The sequence below is a fragment of the Aplysia californica genome, unplaced genomic scaffold (genome assembly GCF_000002075.1).
Source record: "Aplysia californica isolate F4 #8 unplaced genomic scaffold, AplCal3.0 scaffold00747, whole genome shotgun sequence".
NCBI lineage: Eukaryota > Metazoa > Mollusca > Gastropoda > Aplysiida > Aplysiidae > Aplysia > Aplysia californica.
The window spans coordinates 130,022-146,479 of NW_004798017.1; the positions used below are offsets into that span (position 1 = coordinate 130,022).

The window sequence follows — 16,458 nt, forward strand, 5'->3', positions numbered from 1 at the left end:
GACACTTGTCACATGACAACTCTGAAGAATACTAAAAAAAAAAACACATTCCAACAAGTGAAACAAACCGCAACCATACGAAGTTCTAGGACATTATGAAAACTTTTTAAATTGCTTTTCGTTATCTAATATAATTTAGACACTATTATAAAATCGTCCATAAACATACTTTTAACAATATTCTTTTTTAGTGATTATATAAAGTTCTAGGAAAGGTTTAAAACAGAAAAAAAAAAACACATTGGCAGTCAGAGAGCCAATCGAGAATTTTATTCCACTCGACGAACAGCAGGCCCAAAGTAAAAATAGCCAATCTTGTAAACACAACAGCCAAAATGAGGAAGTTAAAACAAGGAAACTTTCTTTCTGACTATGCGCCTTTTGTTGTCTAGAGGCAAAACCTTTATACTTTCTACTTTATGGGAATCATCTGACAAGTGTTGTGGGACAAACTTGTTCCAGTTGACAGTTGAGGTAAGGGAATACTTTGTTGGGAATGTCATTCTGAGTGTCTTTTACTTTTACTCTTACTTTTAGAAGTATTGACTAGATTCTATCATTCATAAAGGCAAATCTAAGATCTTGCAGATTTTCACACATATTCTGCTGAATTCGGGATAAGGTAAGGGTGAGGGTGTGGTTAGGGTAGGAATAACGCCTTGGCTGAGCCTTGCCCTAACCCAACTCTTACACAATAAAAAGAATCTAACAAGTCAAGTGTACTCACTATTTTACTTCAAAGTTTAGTAAGGAAGAGGCTAGCCGTACTTAGTCTAATGAGGCTGAGGGGCTCTCATGGCCTAGAGGTTAAGGTGTTGGCCTCTCATTCAAAAGGTCCCGGGTTAGAATCGGGGTAGCGACCAAAACATTTTCTTCTCTAAATTTGTCTCCTCTCACCTCATTTCCTGCTCTCTAGCAATGTTCTGTCATCTGCTTTCGTCTCCTCTTTCTGCCCCCACCCCCTAACCTCCTTGCCCCTTCCTCTGGGCTCCTGATTCTTTCTGCAGCCTTTCTACTGCTACTCCTTCGCTTCTTCTTACTGCTGTCTTTCAGCCACACCCCTGATCTTCTGGCAGGAAAGATCTACACCTAACCTTCTCGGACACGGGCAAAAAATCTCGGAGGGCCCGTGTGCAAGTTGCGCACGTTAAAGATCCCTTGGTGGTCTAAAATCGATAAGAGTAGGCTTCGGCCGCCACCCGGGCAAAATTCAGAATTTCCTACCAACTGAAAATATTAGGTGTGTCCCGCGCGCTCATCATGACCTTTTATGCAGACTTTGCGAGCGCCGTAAAACAATTTACAAAAACAAAATTAGAAGTCTGAAAGAGGGCTAGACTGCTAGGCTAGCCGTACTTAAGTACTGCTAGACTGGTTGGCTTAAGTACGTCTAGACAGCTGGGCAAACCATACTTATTCTTAATTTGATGGCTAGACTGACAATAAAAAAGGCCTACTGAATTGTGTAAGTTGGAAGAGGCTAGCCGTACTTAATGACTGACAGCTAGACTGCTAGGCTACTACTACTAGTTAGACTTCTGGGCTAGCCGAACTTTATTCTTAATATGATGGCTAGACTGACCATAAAAAAAGGCCTACTAAATTGTAAATAAATTTTGAGTTGGCAGTACCTAAAGTATATGTATCTGAGACGAAACCAGGTGCCTTAATGACAGTGCATACATGTATTTTAAACCTCCTGTTTTCTAATGTTAATTATAGGGCCTAAGGTAAGTACAGCTAGACTGGGAGTCTAGCCATACTTAAGTACGGTTAGACTTCTTAGCTAGCCGTACTTAAGGACGGTTAGACTTCTTAGCTAGCCGTACTTAAGGACGGCTAGGCTAGCCGTAACGGCTAGGCTAGCCGTACTTTTAAGTACGGCTAGACTGTCAGACTAGCCGTACTTTATTCCTGAAAAGCCTAAAGTATTTGTATTTCAGACAAAACCGAAAGGTGCCTTACTGACTTCTTGCATTATTTAAACCTAAATTAACTTCTAGATCTAAATCTAATGAGACATTATATATATATATATATGTGTACTCAACAGGTTCGAGTCGATACTCAACAGGTTCGAGTCGATAGGGCCAAACGTACATCTAAATATGGCTAGACTGGCAGTCACTTACGGCTAGCCACTTCGTTTTTAGTTTGCAGTACCTAAAGTACATAAATTTGTATTTGAGACGAAACCAGGTGCCTTAATGACAGTGCATGTATTCTAAACCTCCTGTTTTCTAATGTTAATAGGGCCTAAGATAAGTACGGCTAGACTGGCAGGCTAGCCGTACGGCTAGACTGGCAGGCTAGCCGTACTTGATAGCTGAATTGTAAATGAAATTTTTTGTTTGCAAAGCCTAAAGTATTTGTATTTCAGACAAAACCAAAGAGGTGTCACTGACTTGTATTATTTAAACCTGAATAACTACTAGATCTAGATCTAATGAGGCCTGTGTACTCAACAGGTTCGAGTCGATAGGGCCAAGCCTAGATCTAAGTACGGCTAGACTGGCAGGCTAGCCGTACTTTCTAGCCACTTCGTTAAAGTAAAGTACAGTCGAACCTGCCCTGACGGCCACCTGTACAAACGGCCACTTTCCATTTCCCCCCTTGCGTTTTTTCTATATAACTTAACTGTGTAAAACGGGCACCTGTCCGCCGCGGCCGCCTTATTTCAACACACAACCCCAATCACACCAAGCAATAACACCTGTCTTAGACGGCCACCTTTGTGATTCCATTACATTTTGACATAAATTGTGCATTGGCCCCTGGCATTGTGAGCAAGCCGTCATTATCCAATCACTTGTCGTTGTTACATTGACATTGACAATTTAGTTGTTTGAGGCTCAAAATAGAGCCTGTTCAACTATCTGGTAATGAATGACTATAATGCATTGCGTGCAGGCTAGAAAAAAATCGGTTTTGGCAAGTGGGGTTGTAAATAGTAGGGAGATCTTTCCAGTATTCGTCCAGCCGTCTCTTAAATGTGTCCACGTTTGGAGCTGACACCACTGATTCGGGCAGATTGTTTCAAATAGTATTAACCCTATTCTCAAAAAAGTTTGCCCTTACACACAATCTACTTCTTTGCTTCTGGAGCTTCTCTGAGTTGCCACGGAGTTGTGTGGTTGTTGCCTTTGTAAAAGCTGGTCTTTCGGTGCATGTAGTAGCCTTTGATGTACTTGTTCGTTTCAATCATATTACCACGTAACCTACGATGTTCCAGGGATGGAAGCTTTAGTTTTTTCAATCTTTCAGAATAAGGCTTTTCTTTGAGGTGACTCAGCATTTTGGTAGCCCGCCTTTGAACTTGTTCGATTTCACTACGTAGTCCTTTTTTCAAAGGGTTGCCAAACACAGTGTGCATACTCTAATAAAGGCCTCACTAAACTCTTGTAGAGCAAAACAAACATAGAAAGGTAGTCAAATGATCGCCTAATAAGTCCCTCCAACCGATCATGTTGCGTAGCCCCCCCCCCATTGTTGACCAATAGGTACCAATTTTCAGCTGCAGGTGAGGTAAGCGTGTGATCCCTCATAAGCCCGCCCAAAACTCATACACAAATCGTAAGTGAAATGAGTGGTCACTGTTTACCCAGTCTGTAACAAAGTAACAATGGAGGTCAACATGCACTTGCGACAGAAGCGTCGCTCGTTCTCCGAGTGGTGGGGACTCATGTGTTTGTTTTAACATGGCACTCGGTCTTCTTCGTCTTATACATTTCTTATTATTGTCACCCTTGCGCGAAATCAGCAACAAAATAAAAATAACAAAGGAAATACGAACCAACAACAAAAACAACAGCAATGCAGTTACTTTCGATTGGGACTTCAGATGGGAATGGTTTGTTTTCTTCATCTTGATCAGTCCTGCCTAAGTCGACCACCTGTCTTATACGGCCACTTTTCTCCTTGACAATGAGTGGCCGTCTTACACAGGTTTGACTGTAGTATGTCATAATGAGAGTGTGTAGCCAGTAGCCTACTACGCCAAACACGGCAAAGGACAATGGCGGACTCAAGTCCCAACAGCCTCCCACGGCTGTTCGGACTTGAGTCCGAATAGCATTCCATGGCTGTTCGGACTCTAGTCTGAACTCGAGTCCGAATAGCCCTGCATGGCTATTCAGACTCAAACTCCAATGCGCGTGCGCAATCACTAGGTCTAGGTGTACCGTATGAGAAGCAGACAAGCAAATCCACCTCGGACCTTAGCCTTCCTTGGTTTCTACGTTCTAGCAAAGGAGCTTACAACAACTAGCATCTGCGTTTGTTGCCATTTTTTTTTTTTTAAGTTGCCACAAAAATGGCAAAAGTTGCAAAAAAAGTTGCCATTAATTTTCAAGCTTTCAATCTCTATGATGATGTAGACTATATATAGCAGTATGTTGATATAGATAACTTAATCTAAGGCACCACAATTTCTTATGCAGAATCCAGAATATCATTTGTAGCCGCACAGAGTTTAAAAATGTGAAAAATAAAGGTTTCATAGTGGTTTTGTTTTTGTTTTTGATTTTTTTTTTTAATGCAAAAATCACGGCCCCGATTCGTAGACCAAAAAATGCCAAAAATCGCGGCGGCGATTTGCAGGTCGCGGCCGCAACAAACGCAGATGCTAGACAAATGGACGTCGACCGTGGTGACCCAGCGCGAACTGTGGTCTTTTCTTTACAAAGGATAATATAATAGTAGGGCAGGGCAATGGTATGGGAGGGAATATAGATCTTATGCACACAAAAAAAAAAGGGGGTGAAGGTGGTGAGGCAGGCGTGGGGAAGTAAGATGAAGAGAGAAAAAGTAAGAGAAAGAGAGAGAGAGGAAAAGTAAGAGAGAAAGAGGGGCGGAGGGGGGGGCTGTCTTATAAGGACTGATTATGAATTTTATGTTTTGATCCCTTTGTAGTCGTGAAACGCAGTGTAATAGCCTACTAGTAGTTTAAAGTCCGAATAGCAACAGGAGGCTATCTGGACTCGAGTCTAGACCTCGCTTACGATACAACCGGTGATTGCGCACGCACCCTTGAATTTGAGTCCGAATAGCCTCCAGTGGCTGTTCGGACTCGAGTCCGAATGGAGAAGATGAATGAAGAGTGCATGCGTATATATTTGATTTTGAAGTTTTAATGAAGTTTGAGGGGTAAATGAACCTTATATTCTATTTATGTATTATAATACTTTATTACATAGACTAAGTCCTGTGTATACAACTTGAAGGTTCCCCAGTGCTTCTGGTGGCGTTGTTAAACTACACCACCCGTAATCATTAGGACAATTAGTTTGCCAATTCGGTGCTTTGAGGCTCAACTGGAGCCAACAAAGTGCCCTTGGGAAAGGCACTTCAATATAGAGTTCTCCTCACTTCACCCAGGTATAGACAAGTAGGCTACCCAGCCATAGTCAATGAAAGATCTTGTCTATTTGCTAGTGTTGTTTCATTAAGCTGTGATATAAAATGATTAGGACTGCTTGGGTAGTAATTGTGTGGTGAAAAAGTTAAATATATATATATATATAAATTTACTCTTTATCTATTGTTATCGTTATTGTTATCCTCATCATTATTATTATTATTATTCTTTCTCATCAGTTAATAATAATAATAATAATAGATAGCATTTGTATAGCGCATATCCCCTTTCAACAGCAGGCTCTATGCGCTTTACACTATATTATTACCCCAGCAGACCATAGAACACTCCGAAACATTCTCAGCTTCCCGGGAAGCATACAGTGCAAGCAGCTGATTAAGCGCTCAAACACTAACAAACTTACAAGATCTTTCACTGTCTATAGCCGGGTACCCATTCCCACCTGGGTGAAGTGTGGAAAATTCGTGTAAAGTGCCTTTTCCAAGGACACAACGTCGGGCCACTGACGGGATTCGAACCCACGACCTTACGGTTGCGAGTCCGAGAGCCTAACCACTAGGCCACCGACGCCACAGTTAATGTGAATTGCACTGCTAGTTTCCCAATGATTTTCCCCGCAGTCACCAATATGGCGTACTTTGATGTGGCGGGCCTGGATGGGAGCCCACAGTTGCCCAGTATCAAGACGGAATACATGATTGACCGCGACAATAACTACATCGATGTGGACTTCCTGTTCCCAAATGGCATTCTACTTCCCTTCTCTGTGGACTACTTCTCTCCCATGGATCAGATCAAGAGTGTAAGTCTGGTGTCAGTTCATCGCTCATTTCTTGCCTGCTGCCTCAAAATGTTTGTTTTGTGTAACACACATGTCAGGGCTTCTAATTTGCCCTGAAAAGTAAACTGGTGGACATGTATCATGTCCTATGTTTGGTTCTTTGTAAAGAATTGTTGTCAATTTTTCAAGGTTTTTACAAGGATCACTTTCAAAAGTTTAGAGATTTGGGCTTTCCTTCTATTACCAGTTTGATTAACTTTACATCGAGCTCGGTTCAGGGCAGCATCTGATCAAGTTGGCTTTTTAAATAACATTCCAGTGTAATTTAACTGATAGCACATTTAGTCATTCTTGCTAGATATAGTCACTTCACTAGAAAAATGAGTAAAATGTTTTTTCTTTTTCTTGTAAAGCAGGGTGAAACAGAGTCCCTTATTTTCTTTGTGACACCTGCAACCTTTAATACACTTGAACCTGCCGCATATTTTAAAAAAATATTTTTTGAAAAATTATTATTAAAACTTTTTTTATTATTTTAAAAAAATAATTTTTTTTAAAAATATGTATACCTGCATGTGTTTTTACGGTTCTGTACAGCCAAGGAAAATTTCCCTCTGGGATAATAAAGTACTATGTTATCTTATCTTATATTGATATTTGGTAATTTGTGTATACAATATGTTCGATGAAGTTGTTATGTAATTTTTGATGATATTCTTGATGCATTATAAATTTGATAAGATTTTTAATGAAGTTTCTTTGATGTGAACTTATTGTTGTATTGTGGTTTGATCTTGACGGAAAGTTGTTTTCTTTTCTGTACTTTAAAAGCTTTTATTCTTTCCACTTTCTTTTTTTTATTCCCAGATCATTTGGAGGGAAGTCCACAACTACCCTCTGGCCGACAACTTACGGGCAGAAAACTCTTACAACTTTTTCTTCATCAACCGAATGGGGGAAAGGGTAAATCTTCATTTTCATTTTGATAGATAACAGTAAATTTTCTTTCTCTTGTTTGTTGATCTTTAGTCTCAAAGTATGTATTAAAGTCGCCCCTGCAGGTGGGGGGGCTCATAGTTTTACTATGGGGGAGTAAAGAATACACCTGCCGTGATACTGTGTGTCGTAAGAGGCGACTAAAAGTGCATAGGTCTGGCCACCTGAAAAGTGACAGTTTGCGGAGGGCCAACTACCCGACCCAGTAAAAAAGGAAAGTTATAGAAACACGAACAAACATGCCTTATAATTTTTCCATCTTGGGAGATGGAGGAGCTTCTGCATCAGCAGGAAATCAAACGACAAGCCCAGGATAGGGAAAGGTGGAGAGTGTTTGTTCGTGGCCTATATCCTGACCCAGGGTGAGAAAGGCAATGATGATGATGATGTATTAAAGTGTCTGTTTATAAATTATGTGTTCTTTAAACGATTGAAAGGTTAGTTTTTATTTTATGATATTTGGGGGGGGGGGGGAGGGGGGGGGTAACAATAGTCTCTCAAAGCAGTAAGAACTTTTTATTAAAAAGGAACTTCAGAAATCTGAGAGCAAATATGTATGTAAATTTGTGGAAGAACTTAAAAGTGTTTACCGTGTGAATGTCGAATATATATAGGTTCTATATGACATGTTTTACAGGAAGACGTGATGGTCGGAGGTAAGGGGGAGAGGGCTTACGGTGTGAGTGTGAACTATTATAGATAGGTTCTGTATGATGTATTTTTTCAGGAGGAAGTGATGGACGAGAGTCAGAACCTGGAGGAGTTGCAGCCCTTCCTGGCAATGTTTCAGCTCGTGGAGAACAAAGAAGATGACCGCTCCAAGACTCTGGACAAAAAAATTGACCACTTGATCGGTCGTGGTAAGTCCTCAAATTGCTACCTTAGAATGACAAAATTCTGTCTGACGTTTTTTACCGTTTTGAATTACTAAGACCATGAAATCAGAAACCAAATGTTTTATCTGCTCTATCAAAATCTTGAGATTATCCTGGGTTATTATAGAGATATTCAAAGAATTGCATTCGCATAAGCATGACATGCTGTAAAACTATAAGTTTTTTACTTCACATTTCTCAAAACTAGGAACTGAGCTGAGAGAACTGTGCAATTCTAGGGTAGAGAAATGCTAAGACTTGTTTGAGATTGTGTTACCGCATGAAATATTCAGATTTTCTTGGGGCATTAGTCGAATAAAGTTAGCATTGCCAATCATGTATGCCTCTGGGGCCAGAATTTGGGTCTCCACTGAAGGTCTATTTTTGGATTGTTCTGGAATCTTTATCGCTTTCTCAAAGTTTGCAGTGATCTTCCAATGAGCCCAAATAAAGAAACGTTTTTATTACTGGATGAAGATTTTTTTTTTTTAAATACTCGTATTTTGGTTTGGTCGCTCGCCTACTGAAGTACCATGCAAAGTTATGTGTGCACTGGCAAATTAATAAATCCGTTAGAATTTTTTTGACATGCTCAGACGAAAGTGAATAAACTATATCATTGTACGTCCTGCCTCCCTACAAGCCAATAGTCGGGGTTTTCCCTGTAGTGCATTGTAGTATGTTGTAGTGATTATAGTATGTTGTAGTATGTTAAAGTATGTTGTATTTTATGTGATAGTTGAGGCTGACTCTGGTCTCAAGATTTGTCTTAGAACGCTGCACCTCTCAAGATATTATGTCTTAGAATGCTGCACCTTTTTGCTTTCCTTTACCAGGTATTCAGAAGCAAGAATCATTTCAAACAGCCGAGATAAACCACTTCAAGCAGAAAATGTCGGAGATGGCAAGAGAAATCACCATATTGAGGCGAGCAAAGGTGGGTAGCCATGTAGTCGCTCAGAGGCCAAGCTGATCAGAGCAAAGGTTTTTTGAAAGAGATTTGGGTTGGTGGTTGCGGGGTGCTCTTTTGTGATTTGGTTCTTCGTTCCTATCAAACATCTGTTGTCCTGATCTCTCCTACCTCTTTTTTATGTTTTTTACTCTCTTGTCACACCTCTATTCTTTGGCTTGTATATTATTATGACCTTATTGTGTTGCAAGTGCTGTAAAACTCTTACTAAAACTAAAAAACTGTAGGCAAAGATTTGGGACTGGAGAAAATAGACCTGGTTGTCAGAAGTTTGTGTGTTTTGGTTGAGGGTATAAATCTGTGCTGTTGTCTGTCATTGCAACATGTCTTTTTGATGACGTGCATTCGAACGATTCTGAAAACCTCTCAAAATTTTAGTGTAGCCTGTGGCCATCCCACCCGTGTGGTTCTCGGGGCCCTGACCAAGAGACAGGGGAGCAAAGAATAGGACCACTGTATCCGTACCGCGCATGTCGTACAAGGCGACTAAGGTCGGTTGGGCAAAGGGTTAGCAGCCCTTTCCCATAAAACAAAAGCAGCTACAAAAACATCAACAGCAAAAACAACACGACCGCCAGTTCTGGAAGATGGAGGACCTTCATCACCGAGGAGAGGAGAGAATAGGGAGTGTAGAATGGCGGGGACATCATGGAAACAGATAGAAAAGGATGCTCAGGACAGGCTTCGCTGGAGTAATGTTGTTGATGGCCTGTGCTCCACTGGGAGTTAAAAAGGGCAAGAGAGAGAGAGTGGCCATCTGGAAAGTTTTGCTTCGTTTTTCAGTTGTTAAATTTAAACTTTCGATTCAGCAGTAGAACAAAGGAAAATATTTGGATAAAGAATTTAAACTGTGAGAGAAGCGCTTTGTGTTAAACCCTAGCTCACCTCTGTCCTTAGGTGGTCCTGTCGTATATCTGGTTGGTACAACTAGATGCTTGTCAGTTGTTTTTTTTGGAAGTTAAAGAGCTCAGAGTGTTGCATACCCCGCAGGGCAGTGCCATTGACTGTAGTGTCTTCAGGCCATTTCCAAATGGGGGACATTTCTCGTTCAAGCATAGTAGAATTGTAAATGGGCTGACTCATGTCACGCTCATAACTGTGCCTGATCTACAACAGGGAACTGCTGCTTTTTCTTTCCTGATCCTTACTATTGTCATTTTCCTCTACTTCTTTTGTATGTTTGTCACTCTCTTGTGACCTGCTTTTGCCAGGGTGCCTTGATAGTCGAAGCAGACAGACTTTGTGCTGTTGAAGCTAGAGAGGTGAGCAGTTTAAGTCTGATTCTCTGTAAAGACTTCTCTGTTGACACCCACCCCTTGGTGCTCATATGACCTTATGCAGTTGCGAGCGCCGTAAAACCCTCTACTATTAAAAAAAAGAGTGTTGCAAGTGCCGTAAAACACTTACTAAAACTAAACTGAAAGAGCACAGTAACACACTAATAGATTCTTTGATAAAACATGCATACTCAAAGATATCTTCATACACACATTTGCACATAAACGCACATATACTCACATGCGTACTCACACACATACACCCCTCCCCCTTAGAAATTCCAGTTAAGAGCAACCTCCGCCTTAGAGCGACCAAGGCCTACTTCACCAAGGGGTTGCTGTTAAGTGGACACCTCTGTGCAACTTCTTCTGTGCTTTAGAGTAATCAAAGAAGAACAAGTAGAGAACATAGAAAACCCCCCCACTAAAGCAGATCTATGTGGCAGAGGATAATCAGGAACGGAAAGGAACCGCTGTATGGCAGAGCTTATAATGTCAACTTTCTGTGTGTGTATGTTTGTTTGTTTGTTTGTGTGAATGCAGGTGTATATGTGTGTATTAGGTAAATGGGAGGGTGGATGAGTCGGTAGGTAGATAGCTGGGTGGGTGGGTGGTTAGGTAGGTAGGTTGGTGGGTAGGCAGGTCGGTAGGTAAGTGAGTGGTCAGATAGGAAGGCAGGTTAACCAAATTTCCGCTGGGTAATCAGTAAATTGGAATGTATTATTTATTTACTCTATTCTTTCACAGACAAATGAACAAAACTTTCATTTATTTATTACTTTGTTCCTCAACATACATAGATGGAAAACTTTTCTGTTATTTATAACTTTATTCCTCAACATACATAGATGGAAAACTTTCAGTTGTTTATTGATTTTTTCCTCGACCTACGTCGATGGAAAACTTTTAATACTTTATTCCTTGGCATACATAAATGGAAAACTTTTACTACTTTATTCTTCGACATAGATAGATGGAAAACTTTCTATTATTTATGACTTTGTTCCTGTACAGAGCCCCATGGAAAAGTTCCAGTGGAAGTATCCGGTGAGGTTACGTAGTCACGACTTTATACCGTCACAAGTAGAGAGTCGCATCGTTAACGGAGCCATCGTTGTGGACATCGGCTTTGGAGAGGCCAAGGTCAGTGGGACTGTTTGTGTGTATTGTCACAGTGGGACTGTTTGTGTGTTTTGTACTGTTTGTGTGTTTTGTCACAGTGGGACTGTTTGTGTGTTTTGTCAGTGGAACTGTTTGTGTGTTTTGTCAGTGTTACTGTTTGTGTGAATTTGACAGTGTGTTTGTGTGTGTGTATGTGTGTGTGTGTATGTGTGTGTGTGTGTGTGTGTAATGGGCAGTGCGGTTATTTGCATAAAAATGTACTATGTATATTTCTCCTCCCCGTGTCTAGATATATGCTAGAGTTGTACGTATATTTCCTCACACTTGTGTAGATGAGCTACTGTTATACGTATATTTCCCCAACGTGTCTAGATATGCTACATTTGTGTGTATATTTCCCCACATGTGTGTAGATGTGTTACAGTTGTATGTATCTTTCTCCACTCTGTGTATATTTCTCCACTCTGTGTATATTTCGCTACCCTGTGTCTAGACTATGCTACAGTTGTATGTATATTTCTCCACTGTGTGTCCAGATGTGCTACAGTTGTGTGTATATTTCTCTGCGTCTAGATGTGCTACAGTTGTATTATATTTCTCTGTGTCTAGATGTGCTACAGTTGTGTGTATATTTCTCTGTGTCTAGATGTGCTACAGTTGTGTGTTTTTTCTTCACCCTGTGTCTAGTTGTGCTACAGTTGTGTGTATATTTCTCTGTGTCTAGATGTGCTACAGTTGTGTGTATATTTCTCTGTGTCTAGACGTGCTACAGTTGTGTGTTTTTTTCTCTGTCTAGATGTGCTACAAACTGCGGGTCAGCCACAATGGCACACCGGAGGATGCGGTCAAGATGGCTCTGAACAAGAAAAGGACCACGCTCGGAACGCCGCTCGAGGACTCCAAGCTTTATATTCTCAAGGTCATTGGGCAAGAGGAATATTTGTACGGAGAACACTCGCTGATTCAGTTCAAGGTAAGGGTTAGGTTCATTGTATGAATTGTGTGTGTGTGTTGGAGGGGGGGAGGGGGGGAATACAATTAATTGCTGATTTAGTTCAAGGTTAGGTCAGAGTTCACAAAACAGTTCACTTTGTGAACTTCTTGACAACAGATATATCTATATAAATATCTATATATATGTATATGTATATATCTATATATATATATGTGTGTGTGTGTGTGTGTGTGTGTGTCAGCTAGTGTGTTATTTGTCTGTTTGTATCCCCCAGTATATGAACCAGTTTGTGTACCAGTGTGTGTATTTGTTTGTTTGCATTTTCCCCAGTATGTGTACCAGTGTGTGTATTTGTTTGTTTGCATTTTCCCCAGTATGTGTACCAGTGTGTGTATTTGTTTGTTTGCATTTTCCCCAGTATGTGTACCAGTGTGTGTATTTGTTTGTTTGCATTTTCCCCAGTATGTGTACCAGTGTGTGTATTTGTTTGTTTGCATTTTCCCCAGTATGTGTACCAGTGTGTGTATTTGTTTGTTTGCATTTTCCCCAGTATGTGTACCAGTGCCTGGTAAAGAACACGGCCCCTCAGTTCTGGATGGTTCGCAAGGACACTTTGCCAGGTCAGTGCGGGCATGTTAACTACTGTGTTCTCTCTCTCTCTCTCTCTCTTCTGGCGCTGTGGCTTCATAAACGGTCAGCGATGCCGACAGCACGCAGGAACTCAACACTCGCCCGGGGGTCCTTAAAAAGTGCTGAAAGTGGGTTACTGAAATGTCCCAGCAGACAGGTTCTAGCACGATAGCTGGCGGGACATCTCAGGAACACATGGTCCATAGTTTCGTCCTCCTCCTTGCAGGCTCGACAGGACGGATCTGGGTTGTCTGCTGGCGCAATTTTGTGGAGATATGATCTCAGCTTGGGCGATTTTCCACCAGTTCTCATTTGGGAGAGAAGCCGGCGGTCCTGCCATCTGAGCGAGGCCTCAAGCTGGTATGACGGCGGCTGGGCAAACGGCAGTTTGGGTTTCGCCTCTCTTTTCCACTTTGCGCGGGTCGATCGGTGGATGATGTTGTTGTGTTACAGGGGGCACAGGTGGGGGAGCACTCACATTAACCCGTTCAAAGTTAGATGTGTGGGGTGGTAGCTTGGGAAGAAAACATCCCCTCAGATCGGTTAGTTTTCTACAGAAGAACGGATGATGTTCCACTGTCTCTGAGGGGTAGTCACATAGTGAGCAGGCTGCAGACTGCTTTACTCCAATTCGGTTGAGATGTTGATTGAAGGACACATGTTCTGTTGTAAGTTGGAAGATTATGGATTGTTCTCCCCTCCTCAATTCATTGATTGGATCTTTGACCAGTGCTTTCTTCATATGGCCATACATCATCCTTCATGTCATCTATGGCCCATGCGTTCATCCAGTTTTCTTTGAGGCATCTCATTATCTTAACATGATCATACACTTTGTGTCTGTCGGAATTTTATGACGGAATTTTCGTGGGTGGTTGGTGGGTGTTCTGGTGTGGTTTGCTCCTTCTTTCCTATCAAAGATCTATCCTCTTTATCTCCCCTTCTTTTTTTATGTTTGTTACTCCCTTGTAACACCTCTAATCTTCTGGCGCTTATATGACCTTATGCAGTTGCGAACGCCGTTAAACCTCTACTAAAACAAAACAAAAATACTTTGTGTCTGTCTGGATTTTATGACGGAATGTTCTGTTGTCACCTGGCAGAGGCCACGCCCCCTGTGCCATACCGCCCCACCCCCAGCCCCATCCTCCACCAGGACTCTGTGAAAAGCAATGACATCATCGTGTGGAACATCAAGGTGCCGTACAAGATACAGGTGCAGGGTATCTCAAAGCTACAGCTGGCGGATGGCACCAAGGTGACCCCTCTGTGTGTGTGTGTGTGTGTGTCAGGGTGTGTCTGTGTGTCAGGGTGTGTGTGTGTGTGTGTGTGTTGTGTGTGTGTGTGGAACATTAAGGTGCCGTACAAGATACAGGTGCAGGGTATCTTTAAGCTACAGCTGCCGGATGGCACCAAGGTGACCCCTCTGTGTGTATGTGTGTGTGTAAGAGTGTGTGTGTATGTGTGTCAGGGTGTGTGTTGTGTGTGTGTGTGGAACATCAAGGTGCCGTACAAGATACAGGTGCAGGGTATCTCAAAGCTACAGCTGGCGGATGGCACCAAGGTGACCCCTCTGTGTGTGTGTGTGTGTGTGTGTGTGTGCGTGTGTGTGTCAGGGTGTTTCTGTGTGTCAGGGTGTGTGTGTGTGTGTGTGTTGTGTGTGTGTGTGGAACATCAAGGTGCCGTACAAGATACAGGTGCAAGGTATCTCCAAGCTACAGCTGGCGGATGGCACCAAGGTGACCCCTCTGTGTGTATGTGTGTGTGTAAGAGTGTGTGTGTATGTGTGTGTGTGGTGTGTGTATGGTGTATGTGTGTGTGTGTACTTATGTTTGTGTATATGTGTCTTGTGTGTGGTGTGTGTGCACGTGTGTCTGTCTGTTTGGTGTGTGTGTGGTATACGTGTGTCTGTCTGTGTGGTGTGTGTGTCTGTGAGTATGTATGTGAATGTGTGTGTGTTTATGTGTGTCTGTGTGTGTGTGTGCATGTGTGTCTGTCTGTGTGGTGTGTGTGTGTGTGTTTGTGTTTATATGTGTGTATATTGGTGTCTATGGCTTTGAAAATTGTTGTTGTTGTTATAGACAAGATATGTTCTGTGTTATACGTATCAACACCTATGTTTATGTCTTACTATACATGTACCAACACTTGTGTAAAAACCATCGGTGTGGGTGGTTGGCGGGTGCTCTGGTGTGGTTTGCTTCTTCTTTCCTATCAAACGTCTATCGTCCTTATCTCCCCTTCTTCTTTTTTATGTTTGTTACTCTCTTGTAACACCTCTAATCTTCTGTCGCTCATATGACCTTATGCAGTTGCGAGCGCCGTAAAACCTCTACTAAAACTAAACTAACTAAACCATCTGTGTGGGTGGTTGGCAGGTGCTCTGGTGTGGTTTTCTCCTTCTTTCATATCAAACATCTGTCGTCCTTTTCTCGCCTCCTTCTCTTTTGTGTTTGTTACTCTCTTGTAATACCTCTGATCTTCGGCACTTATATGACCTTATTGTGTTGCAAGTGCCGTAAAACTGTTACTAAAACTAAACTAAAAAACCCCATAAGTGCTCAAATGGTGTGAGAGACTACGTTTGTCCTTTTGTCTCCTCTACCTACTTACCGTGACTGGTAACATTGTTTGTAACTTCCACTATGTTACTGTAGTTGGTAGACTTTTAATTAACATTCTTGACTTTTCTGACTGTTTTGACACAACAGGTCAAGTTTGTTTGACTTATGTATTTACAGCACACGGTAATGTTTTGACACTACTGTTAAGTTGTTTGGCTTATGAGCCAACTGTAAAATGGTACCATTTTGACACTTCAGGTGTACTATTTTGACACTACAGGTAAAGTTGTACTTGGGTGTTCACGTATTGTAAACGGTACTATTTTGACACTTCAGGTTAAGTTTTATGTGGGTGTTCTTGTATTATACTCTGTACTATTTTGACACCACAAGTAAAATTTTATTTGGGTGTTTATGTAACGGTATTGTACACGTTACTATTTTGACACGACAGGTAAAGTTTTATGTGGGTGTTTATGTATTGTACTGTACACTGTATTACTTTGACGCTACAGGTTAAGTTGTAGATGGGTGTTCATGTATTGTAAACGGTACTTTTTTACACCACAGGATAAGTTGTACATAGATGTTCATGTATTGTACATTGTACACAGTACTATTTTGACACCACAGGACAAGTTGTACATGGATGTGTATGTATTTTACATATATTACTATTTTGACACCACAGGATAAGTTGTACATGGATGTTCATATATTGTACACAGTACTATTTTGACACCACAGGATAAGTTGTACATGGATGTGTATGTATTTTACATATATTACTATTTTGACACCACAGGATAAGTTGTACATGGATGTTCATATATTGTACACAGTACTATTTTGACACCACAGGATAAGTTGTACATGGATGTGTATGTATTTTACATATATTACTATTTTGA

At 41.3% G+C, this 16,458-nt stretch overlaps 1 protein-coding gene across 1 annotated transcript in view; it reads left to right on the forward strand.

Annotated features, from left to right (window-relative positions):
* Positions 1-94: 94 nt before the first annotated feature.
* The window catches only part of LOC101848692 (phosphatidylinositol 4,5-bisphosphate 3-kinase catalytic subunit beta isoform), a gene marked incomplete in the record, with an annotated part of 37,745 nt that continues 21,381 nt past the window's right edge, over positions 95-16,458 (forward strand). Inside the window, 9 exon segments of the mRNA XM_013088456.2 lie at positions 95-474; positions 5,998-6,179; positions 7,026-7,121; positions 7,882-8,014; positions 8,866-8,966; positions 11,291-11,419; positions 12,195-12,371; positions 12,904-12,973; positions 14,087-14,241. Of these exon segments, the coding sequence (XP_012943910.1) occupies positions 6,006-6,179; positions 7,026-7,121; positions 7,882-8,014; positions 8,866-8,966; positions 11,291-11,419; positions 12,195-12,371; positions 12,904-12,973; positions 14,087-14,241 (1,035 nt within the window).